The sequence below is a fragment of the Chlamydotis macqueenii genome, chromosome 26 (genome assembly GCF_036417535.1).
Source record: "Chlamydotis macqueenii isolate bChlMac1 chromosome 26, bChlMac1.mat, whole genome shotgun sequence".
Classification (NCBI taxonomy): Eukaryota; Metazoa; Chordata; class Aves; order Otidiformes; family Otididae; genus Chlamydotis; species Chlamydotis macqueenii.
The window spans coordinates 3,946,846-3,967,008 of NC_141581.1; the positions used below are offsets into that span (position 1 = coordinate 3,946,846).

The following is a 20,163-nucleotide window of genomic DNA, read 5'->3' on the forward strand; positions in this document are numbered from 1 at the left end:
GCAGGGCGTCTGCGTGGCTCCCCGGGCTGGCACCAGGCACAGCCGCGGCCCCACCAACCCGGGAAGAAGCGCTGGCATCCCGGCCCTGGGCAGAAGTGGGACCCACCCCAGCCCAGGAGTGGGCAGAGAGGGGACCGAGGGGGGCCCAGGACCTTGGGACAGCAGGAAACCAAGCTGCTATGTCCCCTACACCTGGACACGCCCGCCAGCATCACACCCGCGTCCCTTTCCTCCCAGCAGCCCAGTTCCCACCCACCTCTTCCTCCTGCATGGCCCCCAGCACCGGGGGCTGGCACGGCATCCCAACGGCACTGCCCTTACCTGCCCCCAGGCTCCAGGGTGGCACGGAGGACCTGCCGTGGCGGGGTGCACCCTCACCGGGTGTCACCATCGGTCTGGGGACAGATGGCTCTGGGGCAGCGTCCGGGGCTGGAGACACACAGGGGTGTGAAAGCGCCGTGCCCCGCTGGCCATCACGGTGGCCAGGCCCCGCTGGCCACAGGAGGGAGGAAGCAAGGGGATTTATCCTGCTGGGAGAGACCTGTCCAGGCTGTGGGAAGTCTCTGGGCTGGGACGAGAGGAGCCACAGCCCTGGCAGTGAAGGGGCAGTGGGGCCCATCCCCAGCATCCCCATCTCCAGCATCCCCATCTCCCCCATCCCCATCTCCCCCATCCCCATCCCCATCATCCCCATCCCCATCATCCCCATCTCCCCCATCCCCATCTCCCCCATCCCCATCCCCAGCATCCCCATCTCCAGCATCCCCATCTCCCCCATCCCCATCTCCCCCATCCCCATCCCCATGCCCCCCATCCCCAGCATCCCCATCTCCAGCATCCTCATCCTCTTCATCCCCATCACCCCCATTCCCATCATCCTCATCTCAATCTCCTGCATCCCCATCCCCAGCATCCCCAGCATCCCCATCCTCCCCTCCCGGCCCCTTCCCGCCCGCCGGGGTGCCGAGCGCGGGTGCCCGGCATTGGGGTGCCACCCCGGTCCCCGCGCGGAGGGCGGAGGCGCCAGGCCGGTTGTTCACACAGTTTATTTGCTGGGTTTGGGGGTCTTACAAACAACGGGGAGGGGCGGGGAGGGGGAGAACTTCAAACGGCTTCGGCACAGGTGGAAAGCACGGGAGCGCGGGAAGTGCACTTCAGCGGGGGCAGGCGGGGGGCAGGGGGGGCTGGCCGGGACAGGGCTGGGGCGCGCGGCCGGGCTCCCCCATTTGCTGCTGCGCGACCCCGGGCCCGCGGGGGCCTGATCCCGCTCCCCGCCGCCGCGGGAGCCGGATAGGGCCGGGGGCCAGCGCTGCGTCCGAAGCCAACGAGGGGCAGGGGGTGCAGATGGCGGGAGGGGGTCCCGGCCCGGGGTGTGGGAGCCGGGGTTGGGGTGGGGTGAGTGGTGCTGGCCCCAGCAAGGGGGTGGCAGGAGGTGACACATGTCCCCGCTGGGGACCCAGCCCCCCGAAAAGATGGGGCAGATGGCCCGCAGCACCCGGCCCCCCGCTCTGCAGGCCCAGCAATGCCCATCTGTGGGAGAGAACCCCCCCCGCCCCCCTCCCAGGAGTGCCAGTCCCGGCCCCCCTCCCCAGCTCTGCCCCTCCCAGAGGCTTTTGGTGCCCGGCGGGGGCTCAGGGCCAGGGTCCCCACGGGAGGGCTGGCACGGCAGCACCGTGACCCCCCCACAGCCCCCAACCTCGGCCCGTGCACCCCCTCCCCTATCCCTGCAGACTCCACTGGGGGGAAAACTGCAGCCTGGGTGGTAAGTGGGGGGCAAGTGGGGTGGCATGGGGGGGGGTCACTGCTCACACGAGGGGGCTGGGGGGTAGGGAAGGCCTCGGGGGGCTGTGCCCCACCCCTGGCTGCTCTGCCGTGGCCGACGTGGGGCACAAGGGGCCAAAAGTGACCCCTGGGGCTGGCACACGGGGCTCTGAGCCCCGGAGTGCGTGGGACGGTGCTGGCAGGAGATGTGACCCCCCACCAGCGGCAGCCCCTGCGCCGGGGCAGGGCAGGACCGTGCCCCCAGCCCCGCGAGATGTGTCGGCTGCTGCGGGAGAAGTGCTCGGGGTTTGGGCAGTGCTCAGCACCCACGGGCCCCCTGCCCTCCCCGCCTGCCCCAGCGGGTCTCAGCGGGGAGGAAACGCTGGTGCTGGTGGTGAAATCCCCGCTGAAGGGCTGGGGCGCGGGGTGGGGGGAGCGGGGAAGGCCGCACGCAGTCGCGGTACGGACACAGCGTCACGGGGATGCCCTCCGTGCGACACCGGACCCCCGGCGGCTCCCGGTGCCCGGGGTGAATGGGGCTGCCCCGCTCGCCTTGGGGAGCTGGCGCTGCAGCCGGGGCCCCCCAAACATGGCTCTGCCAAGCTGCTGCCGCAGGGAAACCGAGGCAGGAGGGGGACGTAGGGCCCGCTGCTGCCAGGAGCCACAGGAGCTCCCACCCCATCCCCATCCCCATGGGGCTGGGACCCCCGGCTCCCTTCTCGCGCTGCCACAGCCGCCCACGTCGCCCCAGAGGGACGCTGGCACCTGGCCACGGGTAGAGCCCAGCGATGCCGGGGCAGCAGCCGAGACGGAGGAACGGCCGCGCGGGAGCCTGTGGCATCGGTACCCGGGTGGTGGCAGCCGTCACCGCGAGCGCCAGGACGAGGAGCCCAGTCCCGGGGAGCAGAGCAGGCCCCCCCCACCCCCGCAGCCCTGGGGACAGGCTGGGGCTGACCCCACGGGACCCACACGTGGCCCACGGCCCCCGCCAGCTCCTGGCTCGATGGACGTTGCCCTCGATGCCCTTCCCTCGCCTGGACACGCCGCATCCTGGAGGGGCTCGGGGGGCGCGGGGACAAGGACACGGGACAGAGCGGGGACATCCGCGGGCAGCCGATGTCCCTTTCCTTGCGAGAGAAGCAGATGATGGAGGCATGGAGAGAGGGGCTGGCGTGGGGCTGGCTCCGTGCCCTCCACAGGCTGGGCCAAGCGCAGGTCTCGCTGGCCGCCGGCTCCCCGGGAGTCATCTACGGACGCGGCGGCGTCCTCCGATCCCCCAAACCGGCTGGCTCCGTCCTCCGACGGCGGGTGGGATGTTGGCGGTGAGAGAGGGAAAGGCTGTGGCGTCGGCGGCGGGAGGGGCAAGGCTGGGCCGTGGGTGGGGGCGGGCGCGCTGTGGGGTGAGGGGGTCTCTAATAAATATCACAGGCAGCGCTGGTGGGGTGCGGCGTGGGGCGGGTGCCAGGCAGATGGGGCGAGCGGCGCCGCGGCCGCGGTTTGCTGCTGCCTGCCGCGGCTTCGCGGGCGCCACGTTGGATCTCCCCAGCTCTGCAGAAAGAGGGTCCGTGTCCGGTAGGGGAGGGAGCCCGGCGTGCCGGGGCGGCGGGCCTGGCTAGCGGGGGCCGGGACGGAGGGGGCTCGGCGGGGGCAGCCTGCTCCAGCGGCGGCACGGGGCCGGCGGGGCTCACATCACCGTGCAGCACTTGCAGCGCTGCTTCTTCACGTCCGTCTCCTGCTCGGCCTCCTTGGCGTCTGTGGCGTTGGCACCCGGCTTCTGCCCGCCCGGGCCCTCCTCTCCCAGCGGCTGGGCGGCCACCGGCTCCAGCGCGGTGCCGTTGGGCGGCGCGTGGTCCTTGCACGTTGGCTCGGGCTTGCTCTCGGCGTCCTCGATCACCACCAGCTCCGCCTTGATGGTGCCCTCCAGCCCCAGCACCTTCTTGGTCTCGTCCTCGTCCTCCACGTTCTGGTAGCCCATGAAGATCATGGTAACGGGCTGCTCCTGGCTGGGCTCCGTCCCCTCGCCCGACGGCAGTGTCGCGCTGCTTTCCCGCGCTTTGGCCTGCAACCCCGTGATCTCCCGCCGCGGCGTGGGCTTCTGGCTGGCCGGGGCGCTGCCGGCATCCTCGCCGGCCTTGGCTGGGGCCTTGTGCCTGGCAGCTTCGCTCAGGGTGGCCTCGTCCGCCTTGTGCAGGAGCTCGTCGACCTCGGAGGAGCTGAGGGGATGGGCCCCGTTCTGCAGGGCCCCGTCCTCGGCGCTCACCGCGTGCACCACTGCGGGGACAAGAGGAGGGATGGTGAGGGGGGCTCGGGCCGGGGGCACAAGCCGAGCTGGAGAAGCTCCTGCCGGCGCGACCCGCTCGGTCCAGCTCCCGTGCGGCTGGGGAGCGGCACCTTCCCCTCCCAAAAGGCCCTGGCACCGAGGCCGGGAACGCCTGGCAGCAGCCTGACCCCCGCCTCGGCCAGAGCTGCCGCCGGACCCCGCCAGTGTCGCCTGGCCCCTGCCCGACAGCAGACGGGGAGGCCGAAACAAACGCACAGCGCGAGGAGCCGTGCCCAGCCCTTGGCACCTCCGAAGCCGTGGACCCGGCGAGCCCTGCGGGAGCCGCGGCCGTCTGCCAGGCCGCCGACAGCCTGCCAAGCTGGCCGCGCTCGCCGCAGCGGGATGGCGTCCGGCTCGGCCGGGGCTGACACGACACTCGGCAGCAGATCGCTGCTGCCACCTGTAAGACCCCAGCGAGCGCTCGGCAGGTGCCGCCCCACCGCGTCCCGCCGCGTCCCTGCGGCAGCCGGTGGCCCCAGGCTCAGGAGGGGACAGGGCTCTTCCACCGCTGGCATTTTGCGCAGCTGCTCGCGGCGCTGGAGGCAGCAGGCGTGCGTCATGGTGAGAGCGGCCTCCGTCTCATCGCATTTTCCACTTGACCTGGGGCATCATGCCATGATCAGCGCAACAGCCTCAGCAGCCAACGCAGTGATGGACGACAACCGGCTCAGGCGGGGCCGACTCAGCCGGCACCAACGCAGAGCTGCCCCGAGCCGAGGCGGCTCCTCGTTCCCTCCTTGGAGCCGGGGGTCCCGGAGCAGCTGGTGGAGATGAAGGCTGGTGTGGCCGTGGCCTCGGGGTGGGTGTTGGACGGGACCGGCTGCCGGTACAGCGCAGTTTCCTTGGAGAGGCGGTTGGTCCACCCAGCCACCACAGTTCCCAAAGGCGCCCCAGCTCCGTGGCCGGTCCTTGCCACGGCACGGCCGTCCCTCGGGTGTCACCAGGCCCTTCGAAGCAGAGGTTCCCAAAAGCAGGGGCCGTAAGCAGGGACCGGTCCTTATTGCTGCATCTCCTCTGCGCCCAGCAGCCACGTTCCCCACCGCCAGCCTGGGCACGCCGGGCCGACACGGTGCCGCTGCCACCGTCCCTGCCCATGGGACAGGCTCTCGCGTCCTGGGCACAGCAGATCCTCTTCTCCGCTCTCCAGCAGCGCGTGGTCACGATGCGCAAACCAGAGCCGCCCCGCCGGGACCGTCTACACCACGTTGGGATGGATCCCACGCCGGGCGGGCCGGGGCGCAGGATCGAGGGTTCACCCTGAGCTGGCGGGGCGCGGCCCCAGCTCTTCCTATCCCCGGCGCCTGCTGCGATGCTTGGGCGGCCGCTCCCTCGTCCCCTGCCCTTTGCTCCTGACGCCTGCGAGCGGTGCGGGACGGGCCGTACCTTTCAGCTCATCCTCGTACACTTTGACCCCCTGCAGACAGTGGTTCTGGGGGAGCATGGTGGTGCTGGACAGGACCTTGGTCTCCCCAGTCACTCTGTCCTTCTCCACCGTGATCTCCACCGAGTACATGGCTGGGACACAAAGAGGACAGCGCGCGTTACGGCGGCCCTGGCCCTCCCCAGCCCCTGCTCAGCGGCCGGCGGCGGGCAGGCGCGTGGCGGCAGCGGCGCGGCGCGGTGCGGTGCGGTGCGGTGCTCAGCGGCGTTAGCAAGGCAGCAGGCAGCAGCGAGGAGGAGTGAACGGCAGAGGCGGGTGCGACATCCCAGGCATTGCCCTCCTACCCGACGGCAGGGCCACCGCCATCCTGGTGCTGCTGGCGTCACCTTACCTCCCGTCGCTTCTGCGTCCCCCGGACCCTGGAGGCACTGCAGCAGGCGGCACCGTGTCCGTCTGTCCGGCCAGTGACCGTGCCGGCTGTGGGAGGTGGCATCCCCCGCTGAGGGCGCTGGGGCAGCCCCTCTGCCCTGCGGGACGGGCGATCCTCGGCATCTCTCCTTCGGCTCCCAGCCAGTCCCTGCGGGCACCGGGGTCGCCCCGGCCCGGTGGCGCTTTGCTCCGAGGACCCCAAATCGGGCTCTGCCCAGCGCCGGTGCTGCAGCCCCGCAAACCAGAGCAAACCCCTCCAGCAGCGGAGCCGGCCGCAGCCCCCCCAGCCTGGGCAGCTCAGCCCCGCGCGCCCCTGCAAGCTCCCCGCTGGCCGTGAGCGCTGGCGCAGGGTCAGCCATGCCGGCAGCCGACGCTCCGCTCCCTCTCCTGCGCTCCGAGAAGCCGCAAACGGAGCGGGAGGTGAAAGATGAAACCGGAGCAGAGATGTGAAACAGGGAGGTGAGGGGACACCCTGAACCACGAACCAGCTGCAAGGTGGAAGCGGAAACAAACCCTCTGATTGGAAATAACTGATGTTCTCTGCCTTGGGCTTGGAAAGCCATCGAGCGGCGGGGAGCGGCGGTGGCAGGACTGTGGGCAGCGAGCCGAGAGGCGACGCAGGAGAGAAGGGGGGGAAGCGACCAGGAAGGAGTGATCCTCCCGGGGAAGTGGGCACCTACCTGCCTTCATCATGTCTGTGCCCTCCACCGGCTTCATGGGGCTGCTGGAGACCTTCTTCTCGGCTGCAGACAGAGAGGAGAGGTGACCACCCGAGCCAAAACGATGGCCAGGTGGTCCACACGCCCGCGGGATAGGACAGGGGATGGGGACGTGGGGACGGGGCTGCCCCGGCTCCCCCCACCCATCCGGCCCCAGTGCCGGGGCAGCACGAGGGGGCAGCGGGCGCTGCCTCCGGAGAGCGGGAGCCGCGGCCGAGGTGGGGTCACCTACCCTTGACTGTGCCCAGGGGACTCTGCAAAACAGAAAGAAGACGTTAGGAGCCACCGAAGACACTGCACACCCGCTGCCCGCGCACCCACCCATCCCCACTGGGGCAAGAGACCCCCAGCCCACCCCCCCGACTCCCTTCACCCTCCCCGCAGCCCTGCCTGCATGCCCACCTTCTGCGCGTTGGGGACGGCCTCCGCCTTCTCCTCCTTGGCCGGCACCGCCGCCTCCGCCAGGTTCTCTTTGGTGGAAGCCACCGAGCTGCTGTTCTCCAGCGTCTCCAGCTCCTTCTCCAGCCTGCGGGGAGAGCCGGGCTGAGGGGCCGCGGGGAGCCGCCGTGCCAGGAGCCGCCGTGCCGGGAGCCGCCGTGCGAACATGGGCCAGCGACACGCGCAGGGCAGAGGGGAGGCACAAATCCGCCCCCAGGCTCGCAAGGTGCAGGGACAGACAGACCGACCCCTGGCACAGCCGCCACCAGCTCTTTGCGGGGGAACGGCGCGGGTTTGCCGGACCCAACCCAGCGCCTCCGCCCGTCTCTGCGGGGCAAGCGATGCTCAAGACGGGACTCAGGGCCCCAGCTGCTGAGCAATCGGGGCTCGGGCCAAACGGATGGCAGAATCCCCCCATGGCCAGCGGGTCTGACCCCATGGCGCGACCCCCCACCTCTCGCTGTCCCCACGTGACGATCGAGCCAGCCACGCGCTTGCCGGTGCCTTTGCTCGGCAGCACGGAGCGACGCGGCTCCGTCACTGTTCTGCTCCCACCCGTGTCACCCAAAACCTCGGTCCCACAAGGGTGACCACCCGTTCCCCGCCACCGAGCCCTGCCAAGAGCTGTGCCGGCAGCAGGGCCCCGGGGCGGGGAGTCCCCACGGGTTCGCGTCCGTGTGAAGCAGCCCCGGCAGAGCCCCCCTCTGCCTCCCGTCTCCCCGCGAGGCGCCGGCGGCGGAATGCGCCGCACCATTAGACCCACACAAAGGCCCCTTCGTGCCTGACCCCTCTCTGCACCGATGCTCGGTAATTAACGGCGCAGCCGTGACTGATTGCATTCTTGCGGGGCAGCCGCGCTGCTGGGACACCTCCGTGCCGGGGCTCCCGGACCCCCGCCTTCGGCAGCCCAGGCGCAAGGCAGCCGGCCGGGGCTGAGGCCTGTGCCCCCCAACCTCCCACCCTGCCTCTTCCCCCAGGGGCTGAGCCACTGCGACGGGGACGGACGTCCATGGGGAACCAGCTCCCCGCTTCCCTGCCTCTGCCATCGCGGGTGCTGGGCGCCCAGCAGCCCCCCCAAGGACCCCAGCCCCACGGCTCCCACTGACGCCCTACGCAGCCCCAGCCATGGAGGCTCAGAGGGGCCGGGTGGGCTCCGCAGCCCCAGACAAACACCGGCAAATGGGGGGATTCGGGCACCCTCTGGGTGCACCCCGGCCCCACGCCGTCCCCGTTACCTCTGGATGGTTTCCTCCAGCTCCTTGGTCTTCACCTCATCCTCCTGCATCTGCTTCTTCATGGCCTCGTCCTCCTCGGAGCCCGAGGCCGGGGCTCCCTCCAGCAGCCATCTCTCCCGCAGAGCCTTGGACTGGGGAGCAGAAGGGGGTCACGGTCCCGCCGTCCCCACAGCCGGGGGTCCCTGGTGCCTCCCCGGTGCAGCAGCAGGGTCCCGGGGGATCCTCACCTTCAGATGCTGCAGCTGCCGCCTGTCGTCCTCAAGCTGCCGCCTTTTGTTCTCGATCTCCGTCTGACGTTTCCGCTTCTCCTGGAGGGATGAGAGCGGGAGAGCCGGGGTCGGCGTGGGGAGGGGGTCGGCGCCGGGCACCCTCAGCATGGCGGCATCTCCATCCCGGCCAGGGCAGCGTCCCCAGACCGCGGAGGAGCAGGGAGTGCGAGCGAGGGGCTGACATCGGGACAGGAGCTGGGAGCGCCCCAGCCCTGCGTCACGTCCCTGCCCTCACCGGGGGAAACTGAGGCACGGAGGATGCAGAGAAAACAGGGCAGAGCCTGGAGCCCGTTCACCGTCTCAAAACGTGACCTTCCCTTCACCCGGCCCCGCCAAGCGAGCTGCCAGCGCCGGGGGAAGCAGCCCCACGGCCTCTCCCTGGCCCCCCCTCACCCCACATCCTGGGGCCAGTCCAGATCATTCCAGCAGAGTCAGTCCCAGCCCGGGAAGCGTCGCCCGCTTTCTCTCCACTCTGGCCCAGAACAATTTGCCCTTTGTGCAGCAGAGATCGGCCGATAGCAGGCCAGGCCGGGGAAGCTGGCAGCCCGTGGAGCTGCCACGGGACAGCGACACGGTTTAAAACCAACCCAGAGCCCTGCTCTGTGCCGGGGAGGGGCTGCCCAGCACGGCCCCCGACCGCTCACTGACGAACATAATTCCTCATCCTGCACAATCCTCAGCCCTTCCCTGGGAAAGGACAAGGGGGGAATCATCGCTCATCTCCCCCTCCCTCGGGCTCATCAAGGCGTTGTTTCATTAATCAAACTCCCAGACACATGGCGCTCGCTCCGTCCCTCTTTCAGCAACGCAGAGCCAAGCCCCGCGGCATCCCACACCCGGCCGTGGCACGTTCCCGGGAAGGGCTGTCGTGGGGCAGGGTGCCCGGGCACGGGCTCCGCGAGCCCCTCTTTGGCTCCTAGAGACCCCCCTGCAGCTCTCCGGGCCGGGGCTGGGAAAGCCGGCGTCCGCCCCGCGCGCCGCAGGCGACGGCACGGTGCCGCGGGGGACTCACCGCGATGGCCTGCAGCCGCTCCTGCTGAAGGGTGCTGGCCTCCACGACCCTGCAAGAGAAGAGACAGCAGCGGTGAACGGGGACGTCGTGCTGCCAAGGCTGAAGTCTCCCCTTCCACCATCCCCTTGCCCCCCGCAGCCGAGCCCCCCGGCCCTCACAGCCCCTCCAGGCGCCCACATCTCCCGCGACAGGCACCCGGGGGTGAGCCGGCACGGCCGGACCCTGGCCTCCCCGGCGGTTCAACCCGCCTCACGCTCACCTCCGCTACCGGAACTGCCACGGCCGTGCCCAGGGATGCCTTCCCAGCGCCCACCAGTACCCCCAGCCCACGCGGGGTGCTCGGGGCTCAGGGTGGGCGAGCAGCGCCGCGTCCCCAGCGCAGCCGGGAGCCAACGCCAGAAGCCCGCTCCTACCCTGGCCTCACCCACCGCAGCCGCGCGCTCGGGGGCCACAGACCCGCCGACACAGGTCAACGCCATCCCCGGCTCCGTACGGCACCAACCGCCACGGAGCCAAGCCCCAGCCCGGCTAAGGGGCGCCCATTTTAGAAGACAACACGGACTCTGCGGTGCCACCCGCGCCCGCAGCCCGTGGGCACCCCGGCGAGGGGCACCGACCCCGCTCCTCGGGTTTCTCCCCGTCCCGCTTCCCTGGGCTGGGGTCCAGCCACACGTGCCAGCCAGCGTGCCCTCGCACACGCACGTGCCCTCGCACACGCCCACCGCTGGAGGGGACAGCCAACGGGCGTGCAAGAGCTGGGCTTTGCGGCAAAGCAAACGGGCTCCACGGGGGTGAAAGGACCCCCTGCCTCCGCCTGCCGCCCCCTCGAAGGCAGCGATTCAGCGAACGCGGCCCAGAGCCGCCCGGCCTCCCCTCGCCCCGCACCCCAGGATCCCGGCGGCACGCGAAATCCAGGCCAGGAAAACAAACCGGGGAAGGTGTCGCTTTCGTAGCGGTTATTTTTGTGCCGTTTGTGGCAACGCTGCGGTGTCGTGCAGGCGCAGGCACGCGCGTGCCCGCCGCTCGCGGCCTCCCGGGTGTCACGCCTGGCGGCACGACGCCGCGCCCTGGACGGGAATTAAATCATCGCAAACCCGAAGGGAGCCGGGGCGTCTGCGAGTCCCTTCGCCGTCCCCGCTCACTCCACTGCCGCTCCCTGCCTGGCTGCGCGGCTCCGGGTCCCCCCAAGCGCAGCTCTCGGCGGCTTTGGACCCGCGCCCGTTTCTCTCCTGGATCTTGCCCCGTTCGATGATTCCAAACTTTTTCAGCATTCCTGAAACGTTCCGTTTTGCTTTTCCTCCCTCCTCCATCCTCTCTATTTTCCATTATTTGCGACAGGCTCCGCATTCCCGGGTCGGACGCCAGGAATCTTCCTGGCCCAGGGAGAGATGCGGAACAGGCCACGTGCCCCTTGCCACGCCCTCCTGGCCCCCCGCCCTGCAGACCCCGGCCCCGCTTGGGGGTCCCGGCCAGCACCCGGGCGGGGGTGGGGGTCCTATGCTCCCAGGCACCCCCCAGCTCCCACCATGCCCTGGTCCCGGGGTCCACAAGCTCCACAGGGACCCTGCAAGGGTCTGGGGCCCGATCCGAGGTGAGGGAGGCCCTCGCCCCTCGGCCCCCCTGCCCCCGCCTCTGCAGCCGTGCACCGGGCCGGTGGGGCCCCGGTCCCCGATGGCCCCATCGAGCGGGAGGCGGTTCCCTGGCAACGGTTCCTTGGCAACGGCGCCATGGCAACGGCGCGAGCAGCTGGGAGCGGGGATGCGCAGCGCGCGCAGAGGGAGCTGGGGACCCCCTGGGCCGAGCCCCCCCGCCCATCCCAGGCCCTGCACCCCCAGCATCACCAGAGCCTCCTCGGAGGTTTTGGATGCACCAGCGGCCAGCTCCGGAGTCTCCAGGTGCCAGGGAGGGGTGGGAGGGCGAGCCCACGGCCACCGAGCCCAGGGCCACCGAGCCCCTCAGGAACCGCCAGGCCAGGAGAGAAACCCACAGCGACGCCTTCCTCCCCCCTCACGTCACCCGGTGCCGCCAGCTCCCGTTAACGGGATCACGGTTTCCCGCCCGGCATCGGCCACGCGCTTGTCCCGGCCGTGCTGGCTCTGGAGCAGCCCCTCGAGCCGCCCCCGGCCGTGCCGGGTGGCGAGGAAAGACACGGGCCGGGGCGCGGGGCGCGAGGCCAAAAGGACCGGGGACGTGGGCGGCACGGGAGGGGAGGACGCCCCGGGAACTCCCGCCTGCGAAGTCAGCAGCGCCCGGACCCGCGGACGGATCCGCGCACACGTGTGAGCCCACCCGCGCGCGCCCGCGCTCTCCGGCTCTTTCCAGCCCTGCTGATGCTGCCGTTTCCGACCATCACAAGGGAAGCCCGTGACCTTTTGTCTCCTCCCCGCCTGACATGAAACAATAATGTTTATTTGCCTTCCTCTGGTTTTTTCCCATTAGCTCGTCCAAATGTGCGAAGAGCCAGCGCAAGCTGCTCCTCCACTCCCCTGACCTCCGCTCCCTTTCCGCCCGCTCCGCTCCAAAGCCAGGGAAAGGCAGGGAGAGAGCCCTGCATGGGGGCACGGCCATCCAGGCCCCCACACCGACCCCCGGCCGGCCACGACCCCGGGGAGATTTGGGGTGCGGGGGCACCGGCGGCAACTGGGGGACCGGCACTGATTTACAGCACCGCTCCTGCGCCGAGAGCCCGGCCCCTCTTCCGGGCCCAGCGTGATGCTGCCGCGGGGAATGTGCCTGCGGAGACCCTGCAAAGCCTCCGTCGCGAAGCCATTAGCGGCGGGGCCGCTATCGAACGCCCTCGTTGTCGGCGGAGGGGAGGGGGCCGCAGCAGCCAGGGGGGCCAGCACTCATCGACCGCCACGGCAAATAAATCAGCGGCCGTGGCGAGGACGGACGGAAATCCGCGCTGTCGAGGGCCGGGGTGGCTGGGCATGGGTCCTGGTGAGACAGGGGCTGCTCCTGCCCTGCCTCCAGCCCGCAGCCAGCGACATCGCCCCGTCAGCCACGCCTGCCCCACGCTCCTGCCCTGGGAGGAGATGGGGACTGGGGGGAGATGGGGGGAGGAGATGGCAGCCCCAGGCTCCCGAAAACGCAGCACGCATTAGAGCAAGCAGAGTTGCCTGATTGATTCTTCGGGCTGAGACGTGGGCTGGGAGCGCCAGGAGAAAATGGATCCCATGAATATTTGATGAACGGAGGCTTGGGGAGGGAGTTTGATTGGAAAATTACAGATCTTTCAAACAATGGTTCAAGTGCCCTCCAAACACTTGGGTTTCCAGCTCCCTCCCAGTTAGAGGAGCAAGGCTCCTCCAGGAAACTCCCCACGATTCATGAATGAGAACGGAACCGGCCGTTCCCCACGCCTGGGATCACCAACTGACCGGGACAGGCAGCCCCAGCGCCGGCCCGGCACACAGCGCCCAGTTCCCCGCCAGCTCAGGGTGGCCTCGGCCGCGTCACTTGGTCCCCGCGTTCCCGTTCACACGGGGCAGCGCGGCTTTCCCACGCCGACGCCGTGAACGCAGGCACACGCCAGGCTCCAAGGAGCCGGCAGGATTGTGGCTCCCACCCGGACACCTGGCACAGGCACCCCCGCCAGCGCCGGGCACCCAAGGGAGTTCGGCCATCGGCACCGAGCCGAGGGGCCGGGCTCAGCCCAGCTCCAGCCATGCTCCACCAGGAAACACCTGGCTGGGGCAGGATCTGCCCCGGCTCCTCTCTCTCCTCCCGGGCTGCTGCAGGGCTCATCCTCACCCGGAGAGCGGCTTCCGTCTGGGGCCCGGGGGCTCGCTCGCCTGCGGACGGAGCCCAGCCAGACTGGGGAAACCGGGCTCCCGCGCTCGCCTCTGCCTCCAGCTCTGCGCCTCCAGCTCCGCGCCTCCACCCGAACCTGCCCCAGCGCACGTCGCCGCCCCGGCATCCCTCCGGCCCTTCCTCGCTGCGGCCACCTCCACCGCTGGAGACGAGCCCGTGCCACAGCCCTCCCGGCACGGCTCCCGGCGCGACGCGGACCGCGTCGATCGCCGACCCCGTACGGGGAAAGGCGCTGTTTCTGGCCAGGAAGCGAGAACGCCAACACCAGTGGCTTCCCAGGAAACCCGCTCCGGTTCCTGCCCAGCCGCGTGTGCTCCGGCCGAGAGGCCCCGTCTCACGGTGATGGCCAAATCCTGAACCCCTGAGTGGGGCCAGGGTGCCGTTGTGGGGGACGGATCCGACCCCTTCCCTGGGGGGCAGCGAGGGCCCAACTGGGTTTGCTTCTCCCTACAGGCCCAGGGCGAGCAGGGCCCCACGTCCCTTCCCGAAAGGCTGTGTCCCAGCTCACCCCTGGGACAAATCTCCCTCCTTCTCCGGGGTGCGGCCGTCAGCTCAGGATCAGGGATGGGCAGGGTCGGGAGGGGAGGCGCAGGAGAGCCCCCCCAGCTCCGAGGAGACCCCAGGCCCGGAGGGGAGAGCAGCAACCTGCCTGAATAAACGGCTGGAGCAGCCGGACGCGGAGATGCAAAATCTCCAGCTGCTCCTCAGCGGCGGCGGGAGCACAGGACAGTCGGGCAGCACCGACGGGACCGACAGGAGCTGGGAGCGTTCAGCCAAACCTCCCGGCACAGCGGCTCACGCAGCCGGGACCCTCCGCCAGCCACCGGCAACGCTGGAGCCAAAGCAAGGCAGTGGCTCGCTCCCAGCACCCCGTACCCCCCGCAGAGCCCACGCCTGGCTGTGTCCCCCTGTCCTGGGACCCTATAAACTCCACGCTCAGGCTCTGCACCCGCGCTGCCCACGCAGAAGCCACGCATTTTGTTTTTCGGCTGCACCCGCAGACAGGGCCGTGGGGAATGCCCTGCTCCCACAGCTCGGCGGGGCGAGCCCCCACCCTGGGTCACTGTTGGGGTTCCACTGGAAAGGAAGGGCCAACGGCAGGCCCAGCATACGGGGCTGGCGGGAGGGAAGCTCCCGCGCCCCTCCCAGGCTCCTCGGCCCTCGCTGGAGACGCTGCTGCCGGAGGAGCTCGGGGAGAGCGGAGCGGGGCGAAAGGCAGCGCATGGAGCCTGGGTGCAGGAGCTGCCACCCCGCCCGGCACCATCCCCCAGTTCAACCCCCGCCCTCGGTGCCCCCACCCCAGGGAAGACCCCACGCCCGGCCGCTGCGGCTCCTCATCCCAGCCCCCAGAGCCCAGCGTGCACCTTGGTTCTGCCCTTTCCCTCGCTGCTTTTGGGCAAATCACGCACACATTTTCCTCCCCAAACCCACATTTTTCTGAAAGGACCGACGCTCCGAGGAGCTGCCCAAAGTCACGCACCACAGACGCTGTCCCCGGGCCTCCAAAACGTCCCCAGGTCCCTGCCCAGTGCCCCCCATGCTGCTCTCAACCCTAAGCCAGCCAGAGCCCACCTGGACCCCCCAAAACCACTACCACACCCCCCGCCAGCGCCCCACGGCTCCCGGGTAGGAGGCAGATGGCGACGAGCGGAACCTGTTGAGCAGCCGGCTGGTCAGCGGGTGCAAGGCGAGGGGCCTGCGAAGAGCGGGGCACAGCCGGCCCCAGGCTGGCTGGATGCTGGAAGACCCCAGTGCCAAACCCAGGAGATGCTGGTTTGCTGCCGCGGGGACCGGAGCGACGGGAGGGAAGGAGAGGCCTGGGTGACACCGGGCCAGCCCTGCGCGGGCACCCGGAGCGTTGAGTAGCCCACCAGCCCCGGCACGCTGCAGACTGGAGCTGCTGGTGTCCCCGAGGGGCAAAACCAGTGTGCGCGGGCAGGGTGGTCCCCAGCCACCGGCCTCCCCCCTCCCCAGCCGCCCCGCTCCGAGCCCACCTGCAGGCACTGACCCACCGGGCTGGGCCCCTCCGCAGCACACAAAGGCCAAAGCTGGAACGGGGGTCTGGGAGCGTCGCTCCGGCGGGACCAGGCGCGAGGATTCCCACCCCCGTCACAGCCGGGTCCCTCGGCAGCAGGCTGGGGGTGCGCGCAGGGAGGGGTCCGCGGCTCTCAGCCACCCACTCACCCCAGCCACACGCAGCAGCAGCAACAACAGGTTCAAACCACAAAAATAAACGCCCTACCCACCCCCCTCCCGCTTCCCGCACCGCTGTCAGCGGGGACGCAGCCCCCCGCAGCCCCCCGACCTCTGCCGCTGCACCCCACGGTGCCCCCCAGCACCCCGCAGCGGGGCAGGGACCCAGGGAGGGGCAGCACCTGCTGAGCAGCATCGGGGGGGACACGAGGCCCCGGCATCGGGGTCCCCAGTCCCGGCTCTGCGGGGGATGCGAGTCCCCGGGATTGGGGTCCTGAGCCCCAGCATCTGGGGGGTTGCGAACCCCCCGTTTTGGGGTGGTGAGCCCCAGCATCGGGGGGATGTGAGCCCCTGGTTTTGGGGTCCTGAGTCCCCAAGATTGGGGCGGTGTGAGCCCCTGGTTTTGGGGTCCCGAGCCCCGGCAGTGGGGGGATGCGAGCCCCCAGTGTTGGGGTCCCGCGTTCCCAGAATCGGGGCGGTGCGAGCCTCTGGTTTTGGGGTCCCGAGCCCCGGCAGCGCGGGGGGGTGAAAGCCCTCGGTATGGGCTCCGCGAGCCCCGGTGCGGGGGTCCCGAGCCCCGGCCCGCGGGGGTCCGCCCGCCCCGGTGCTGCGCTGCTCAGCCGGCGGCACGGGGTGGGGAGGGTTGGGGGGGCGCGGCCCGGTGCGGGGGTCCCGCGGCCCGGCGCCGCCGGATCCGGTCGGTACTCACTCCATTTTCCGGGCGGGGGGGGGGGGGGTCGGCTTCGGTGGGGTCGGGCCGGGCGGGGCGCGGCGGTGCGGGACCGGGGGCCGCCGGGGTCCCGGCGCTCAGGGCCCGGCGGGCGGCGGCATCCCCGGCGGGGTGCGGGATGCGCAGGGATGGCGGGGCCGCGCCGCCGCTCCCGCCGCCCGCACAGCTCCGTCTGCCGGCCGCGGGCCGCCACTGCCGCCGCCCCTCACCCTGCCTCGGGCCTGCAGGGGGTGGGGGCGGGCAGCGGATCCCGGCCCCCCGGGGAGGACCTGCCCCCGCCTCCACAGGAGGGTCCCCCGCACCCTAAGAGGGTCCTCCCCACCCTAAGAGGGTCCCCCCGCAACCCCGAGGTCGTGCTCACCGTCCCCTGCACCAGGGCCTCCACGTCGCCGCGGTGCGAAGGGCGACGGCGACCTGGGGGGAAAAGGATGGAGAAGGGGGGAGCCCGGGCAGCGCATCCCCCCCCCTCGCCGCCCCCCTGTTTCCCAACGCAGCGGTCGCGTTGGGCAAACGCTGGCAAACTGACACAGGAAGCCCCGAGCCAGCCTCCCGCCACGGCGCCGTTGGGAAATCTGCCCGCTGCCGGGGCCAGAGCTCCGCGTTCCGCCCCGGCTGAGCCCAGATCCGCAGCCAGGGTCGCCCCGGCAGCGGGGTCCCCATCATCCCACCCTTTCGTGCACCTTGGGGTACCAAACTGCCCCACTGCCCGCAGCGCCGTCCCAGAGCCAGGCGGTCCCCGGAGGGGCTGAAGGATGATTCGGGTCCAAGCGTGACCCACAGCAGCCGTGCCTGCCCCGGGAGGTGACCTGGGAACGCGGTGGGGCCCTGCTGCTCCCACCTCTCTGCCCAGAGGAGAGGGGCTTCACTCCTGTTAGCTCGAGGCAGAAGAGGAGCCAGGGCTAGGTTGGGAAGCCGCTCAATTTCTCTCCTCCCAGCCAGCGGCCGCAACGCCGCGTGTACCCCCCCGGTGCCCCCCGCCCCACGGGAATTGCGCAAGGCAGCAACACCCAGAGAGGAGGAAGCAGGAGGGGGATACCCGCGTCCCAGCCCAGCCTCAGGCCCCGGCCGTATTTAAGCACCCCCGTCCCTGAGCGGCCCCAGAAGAGGTGGCAGTGCCCCGTTCTGCACCAGCATGCTTACGGCTGGGCTCTTCATCCTCAGCGCCATCCTGCTCCCGGCACTGGCCCCAGCAGGTAACGGGGGTCCGCAGGGCTGGGGTGGGAGAGGGAGACCCTGGGCTGGAGCATGGCGGTGCCGGGGAGGCTTCGCCCGGCCACGCTCACCCCCCTCAGCCAGAGCCGATGCTCAGCCGGCTCCCCGGCACCCGCACATAACCAGGAGTGGGACAGATGCAGGCGAGAGCCGTGCCCGTACTGTCCGGCAGCCGGTGACCGCCTACACCCACCCGCCAGGCGCCCAGGGCAGCCGGATCATTGGGGGAAAGGCGGTGGCACCCCACTCCCGGCCCTTCATCGCCTCCATCCAGATGGACGGGCAGCACGTCTGCGGGGGCTTCCTGGTGTGGCCCAAGTGGGTGATGACAGCCGCCCACTGCCCCGTTCCCAGGTGAGCATGCACCTCGCAACCGCCCCCGGACACGGCACAGCCCCCTCCAAACAGACACCCCCATCCCACCTCGCTACCCCCCTCTCGTCTGCCTCCCCGATGGCCCCCGCTGCGGCAGCGCCCGCTCAGGGCCCTCCGGCCTCTGCCGCAGGCGCAACCCCTTGGTGCGCGTGGTGCTGGGCGCCCACCGGCTGGAGCAGCCCGAGGAGTCGCAGCAGGCCTTCGGCGTCGCCGAGTCCATCGCCCACCCGTGGTACAACCCCAGCTCGGTGGACAACGACATCCGCCTGCTCAGGGTGAGTCCCGCACCCCATGGGTGCCCACGCGGCCAAGAGCTGGGCTGTCCCGCACCCCGTGGGCACCCACATGGGCCGGGATGGCACCGGGTGCCAGTGCTGCTCCGGAGAAGCGGGGCCGCGCTGTGGGGCAGGATGGAGGTGGCCTGGAACCCCGTCCGGGTGAGCAGCTCCTGTTTCCAGAGCAGACTGGGACCAGTGCAGAGGGGTCCAAGGCTCTGAAGAGGGAAGGGCAGGGCTGGGGGGGGTCGACGCGGGCAGGCGTGCAATGGGGTGCGAGGGGCCCCCAGACAGGAGCGGCTGGGGGGCTCTGGCCCGGCAGCGAAGCCGCCCACGCCCCCGGCTCCCCACCCAGCTGAACAGGTCAGCCATGCTGAACGAGTACGTGAAGCGCATCCGCCTGCCCTCGCCGCATGTCGACCTGAAGCCCGGCACCGTCTGCCACGTGCTGGGCTGGGGGGACACCTCCAACGATGGTGACCGGCCCGCCGAGCTGATGGAGACTGGCACCACCATCGTCAAGCGGAGCCTCTGCCGAACGCTGTGGAGGGGCAAGGTCTCGGCCAACATGATGTGCGGGTCCAGCCGCAACACCACGCTGCAGGGCGTCTGCGCGGTGAGTGCAGCCCCCCACACCCCAGCCACCCCACCAGGAGACCCACCAGTCCCCCCCTGCCACCCGCCACCCCTTTGCTTCGCAGGGCGACTCCGGGGGACCCCTCGTCTTCAAGGGAAAGGTGTACGGCATCGTCTCGTTCTCTGGGCAGAGGTGCGGGGACCGCCGGTACCCCGACATCTACACCAAGATCTCCAACTACATCGACTGGGTCCATTGCACGGTGAAAAGGTGCCCCCACCAGAAGGGGCAGCCGCAGCCCTAGCCAGGGCCGGGAGGGGGGTCCTGGGGGGCAGGCGGGCCGCAGGGGGAGAGGGGCCGAGGCGTCTTGGCTACCTGGCGGCGCCGAGGAGAGGAGGAGAGGGCCAGGACTCCCAGGTCCGCCCAGCTCCAGGAATTTTTGGGAGCTTCTCGGCCCAGGGCAGGGCAGGAGAGCAGCGTATGGGGGAGGGGGGACGCGTCCCCCGGGCTGCACAAGCAGCCCTGGCCCCTCGCAGCAGCGGCGTTTGCCTTCCTCAATAAAACCTCGGTCCCAGACCTCTGTCCGTGCGCCTTCCCTCTGCGCGCCCTGCTCCCTGCTTACACGGGGGCCGGCAGGACCTCCACAGACCCTCGCCCCCCCCCCCGCCAACTCCTGCCCACCCTGACCCAGCAACAAGATGTGGAGACCAAAACCAAGCCCGAGACCCAGCTGCCCAGGGAGCCAGCTTTCGGCCCCCTTTAACTGGGCTTTCAGCCCCCTTTAACTGGGGTTTCAGCCCCCTTTAGTCACCTGGGGGGCAGCTGAGCCCGGGACGGAGGGCTGATTGGGGCCAACCCTTCACCCCGCACAGTCCCGCGTGGGCCTGGTTTGTCCCAGCCTTGCCCTCTCCTGCCCCACTACGACCCCCTCTCTGGCCATCCCACTGCTCCCTCCAGTCCCCTGCCAGGCCCTCGCTTTGGGGTCTGGGGTGGATGGAGCAGGGGGTGCGGGAGGAAGGAGGGAAGCGCCAGCCCCCCACTCAGGACCAGGCCCTGCCACCCCACAGAACATCCCGGCAGCGCTGGAGCTGCCTTCCCACCAGGGTGGGGCTCCGCATCCCATCCCATCCCATCCCATCCCATCCCGTCTCACCCCATCCTGCCTCATCCTGTCCCATCCCACAGCGCACCCTCCCCACCGTGTTGCGGGACCCCCCCAAACAGGGGAACCACAGACACCCCCGGGGGCTGATGGGCTCCCAGCCGCCCGTTGAGAGCCACAGCTGCCTCCCCAGCACGCTCAGGCGTGCAGACGGGCGCTCACCCCACCGGGATCTGGGTGGCCGTGGGCACAGGGGCTGGGAGCTGCCCACGCCAGCTGGGGGTACGTGCGCCGAGCTGCTGCCGGTCTCAGCTGAGACAGG

General features: G+C 70.6%; 2 protein-coding genes across 3 annotated transcripts; one reads left to right on the forward strand and one right to left on the reverse strand.

Annotated features, from left to right (window-relative positions):
* Window positions 1–1,027: 1,027 nt before the first annotated feature.
* On the reverse strand, window positions 1,028–16,437 carry PALM (paralemmin). 2 transcript variants are annotated; one of them, XM_086767472.1, is made up of 9 exons: window positions 16,280–16,437; window positions 9,565–9,613; window positions 8,511–8,591; window positions 8,284–8,414; window positions 7,013–7,136; window positions 6,843–6,864; window positions 6,572–6,634; window positions 5,465–5,596; window positions 1,028–4,032 (listed from the first exon to the last, which is right to left on the reverse strand). In XM_086767472.1, the coding sequence occupies exons 1-9, from the start codon at window positions 16,282–16,284 to the stop codon at window positions 3,446–3,448; spliced, it is 1,194 nt and encodes a 397-aa protein (XP_086623598.1). In that variant the 5' UTR covers window positions 16,285–16,437; the 3' UTR covers window positions 1,028–3,445. The 2 variants fall into 2 exon arrangements, with proteins under 2 accessions (XP_086623598.1, XP_086623599.1); XM_086767473.1 differs by lacking the exon at window positions 5,465–5,596.
* On the forward strand, window positions 16,236–19,043 carry PRSS57 (serine protease 57). Its single transcript, XM_086767475.1, has 6 exons — window positions 16,236–16,267; window positions 17,236–17,493; window positions 17,713–17,866; window positions 18,018–18,162; window positions 18,518–18,778; window positions 18,864–19,043. The coding sequence occupies exons 2-6, from the start codon at window positions 17,433–17,435 to the stop codon at window positions 19,041–19,043; spliced, it is 801 nt and encodes a 266-aa protein (XP_086623601.1). The 5' UTR covers window positions 16,236–16,267; window positions 17,236–17,432.
* Window positions 19,044–20,163: the final 1,120 nt, after the last annotated feature.

Bases quoted from the DNA above. Each gene is read 5' to 3' on its own strand.
- PALM (XM_086767472.1), bottom strand. The intron at 7,137-8,283 runs GTAACGGGGACG...CTCTCCCCGCAG, and splicing joins CTGGAGGAAACCATCCAGAG to GCTGGAGAAGGAGCTGGAGA. The intron at 6,635-6,842 runs GTAGGTGACCCC...CTCTGTCTGCAG, and splicing joins TCCCCTGGGCACAGTCAAGG to CCGAGAAGAAGGTCTCCAGC.
- PRSS57 (XM_086767475.1), top strand. From the start codon at position 17,433: ATGCTTACGGCTGGGCTCTTCATCCTCAGCGCCATCCTGCTCCCGGCA. The intron at 17,867-18,017 runs GTGAGCATGCAC...CCTCTGCCGCAG, and splicing joins GCCCACTGCCCCGTTCCCAG to GCGCAACCCCTTGGTGCGCG. The intron at 18,779-18,863 runs GTGAGTGCAGCC...TTTGCTTCGCAG, and splicing joins CGCTGCAGGGCGTCTGCGCG to GGCGACTCCGGGGGACCCCT.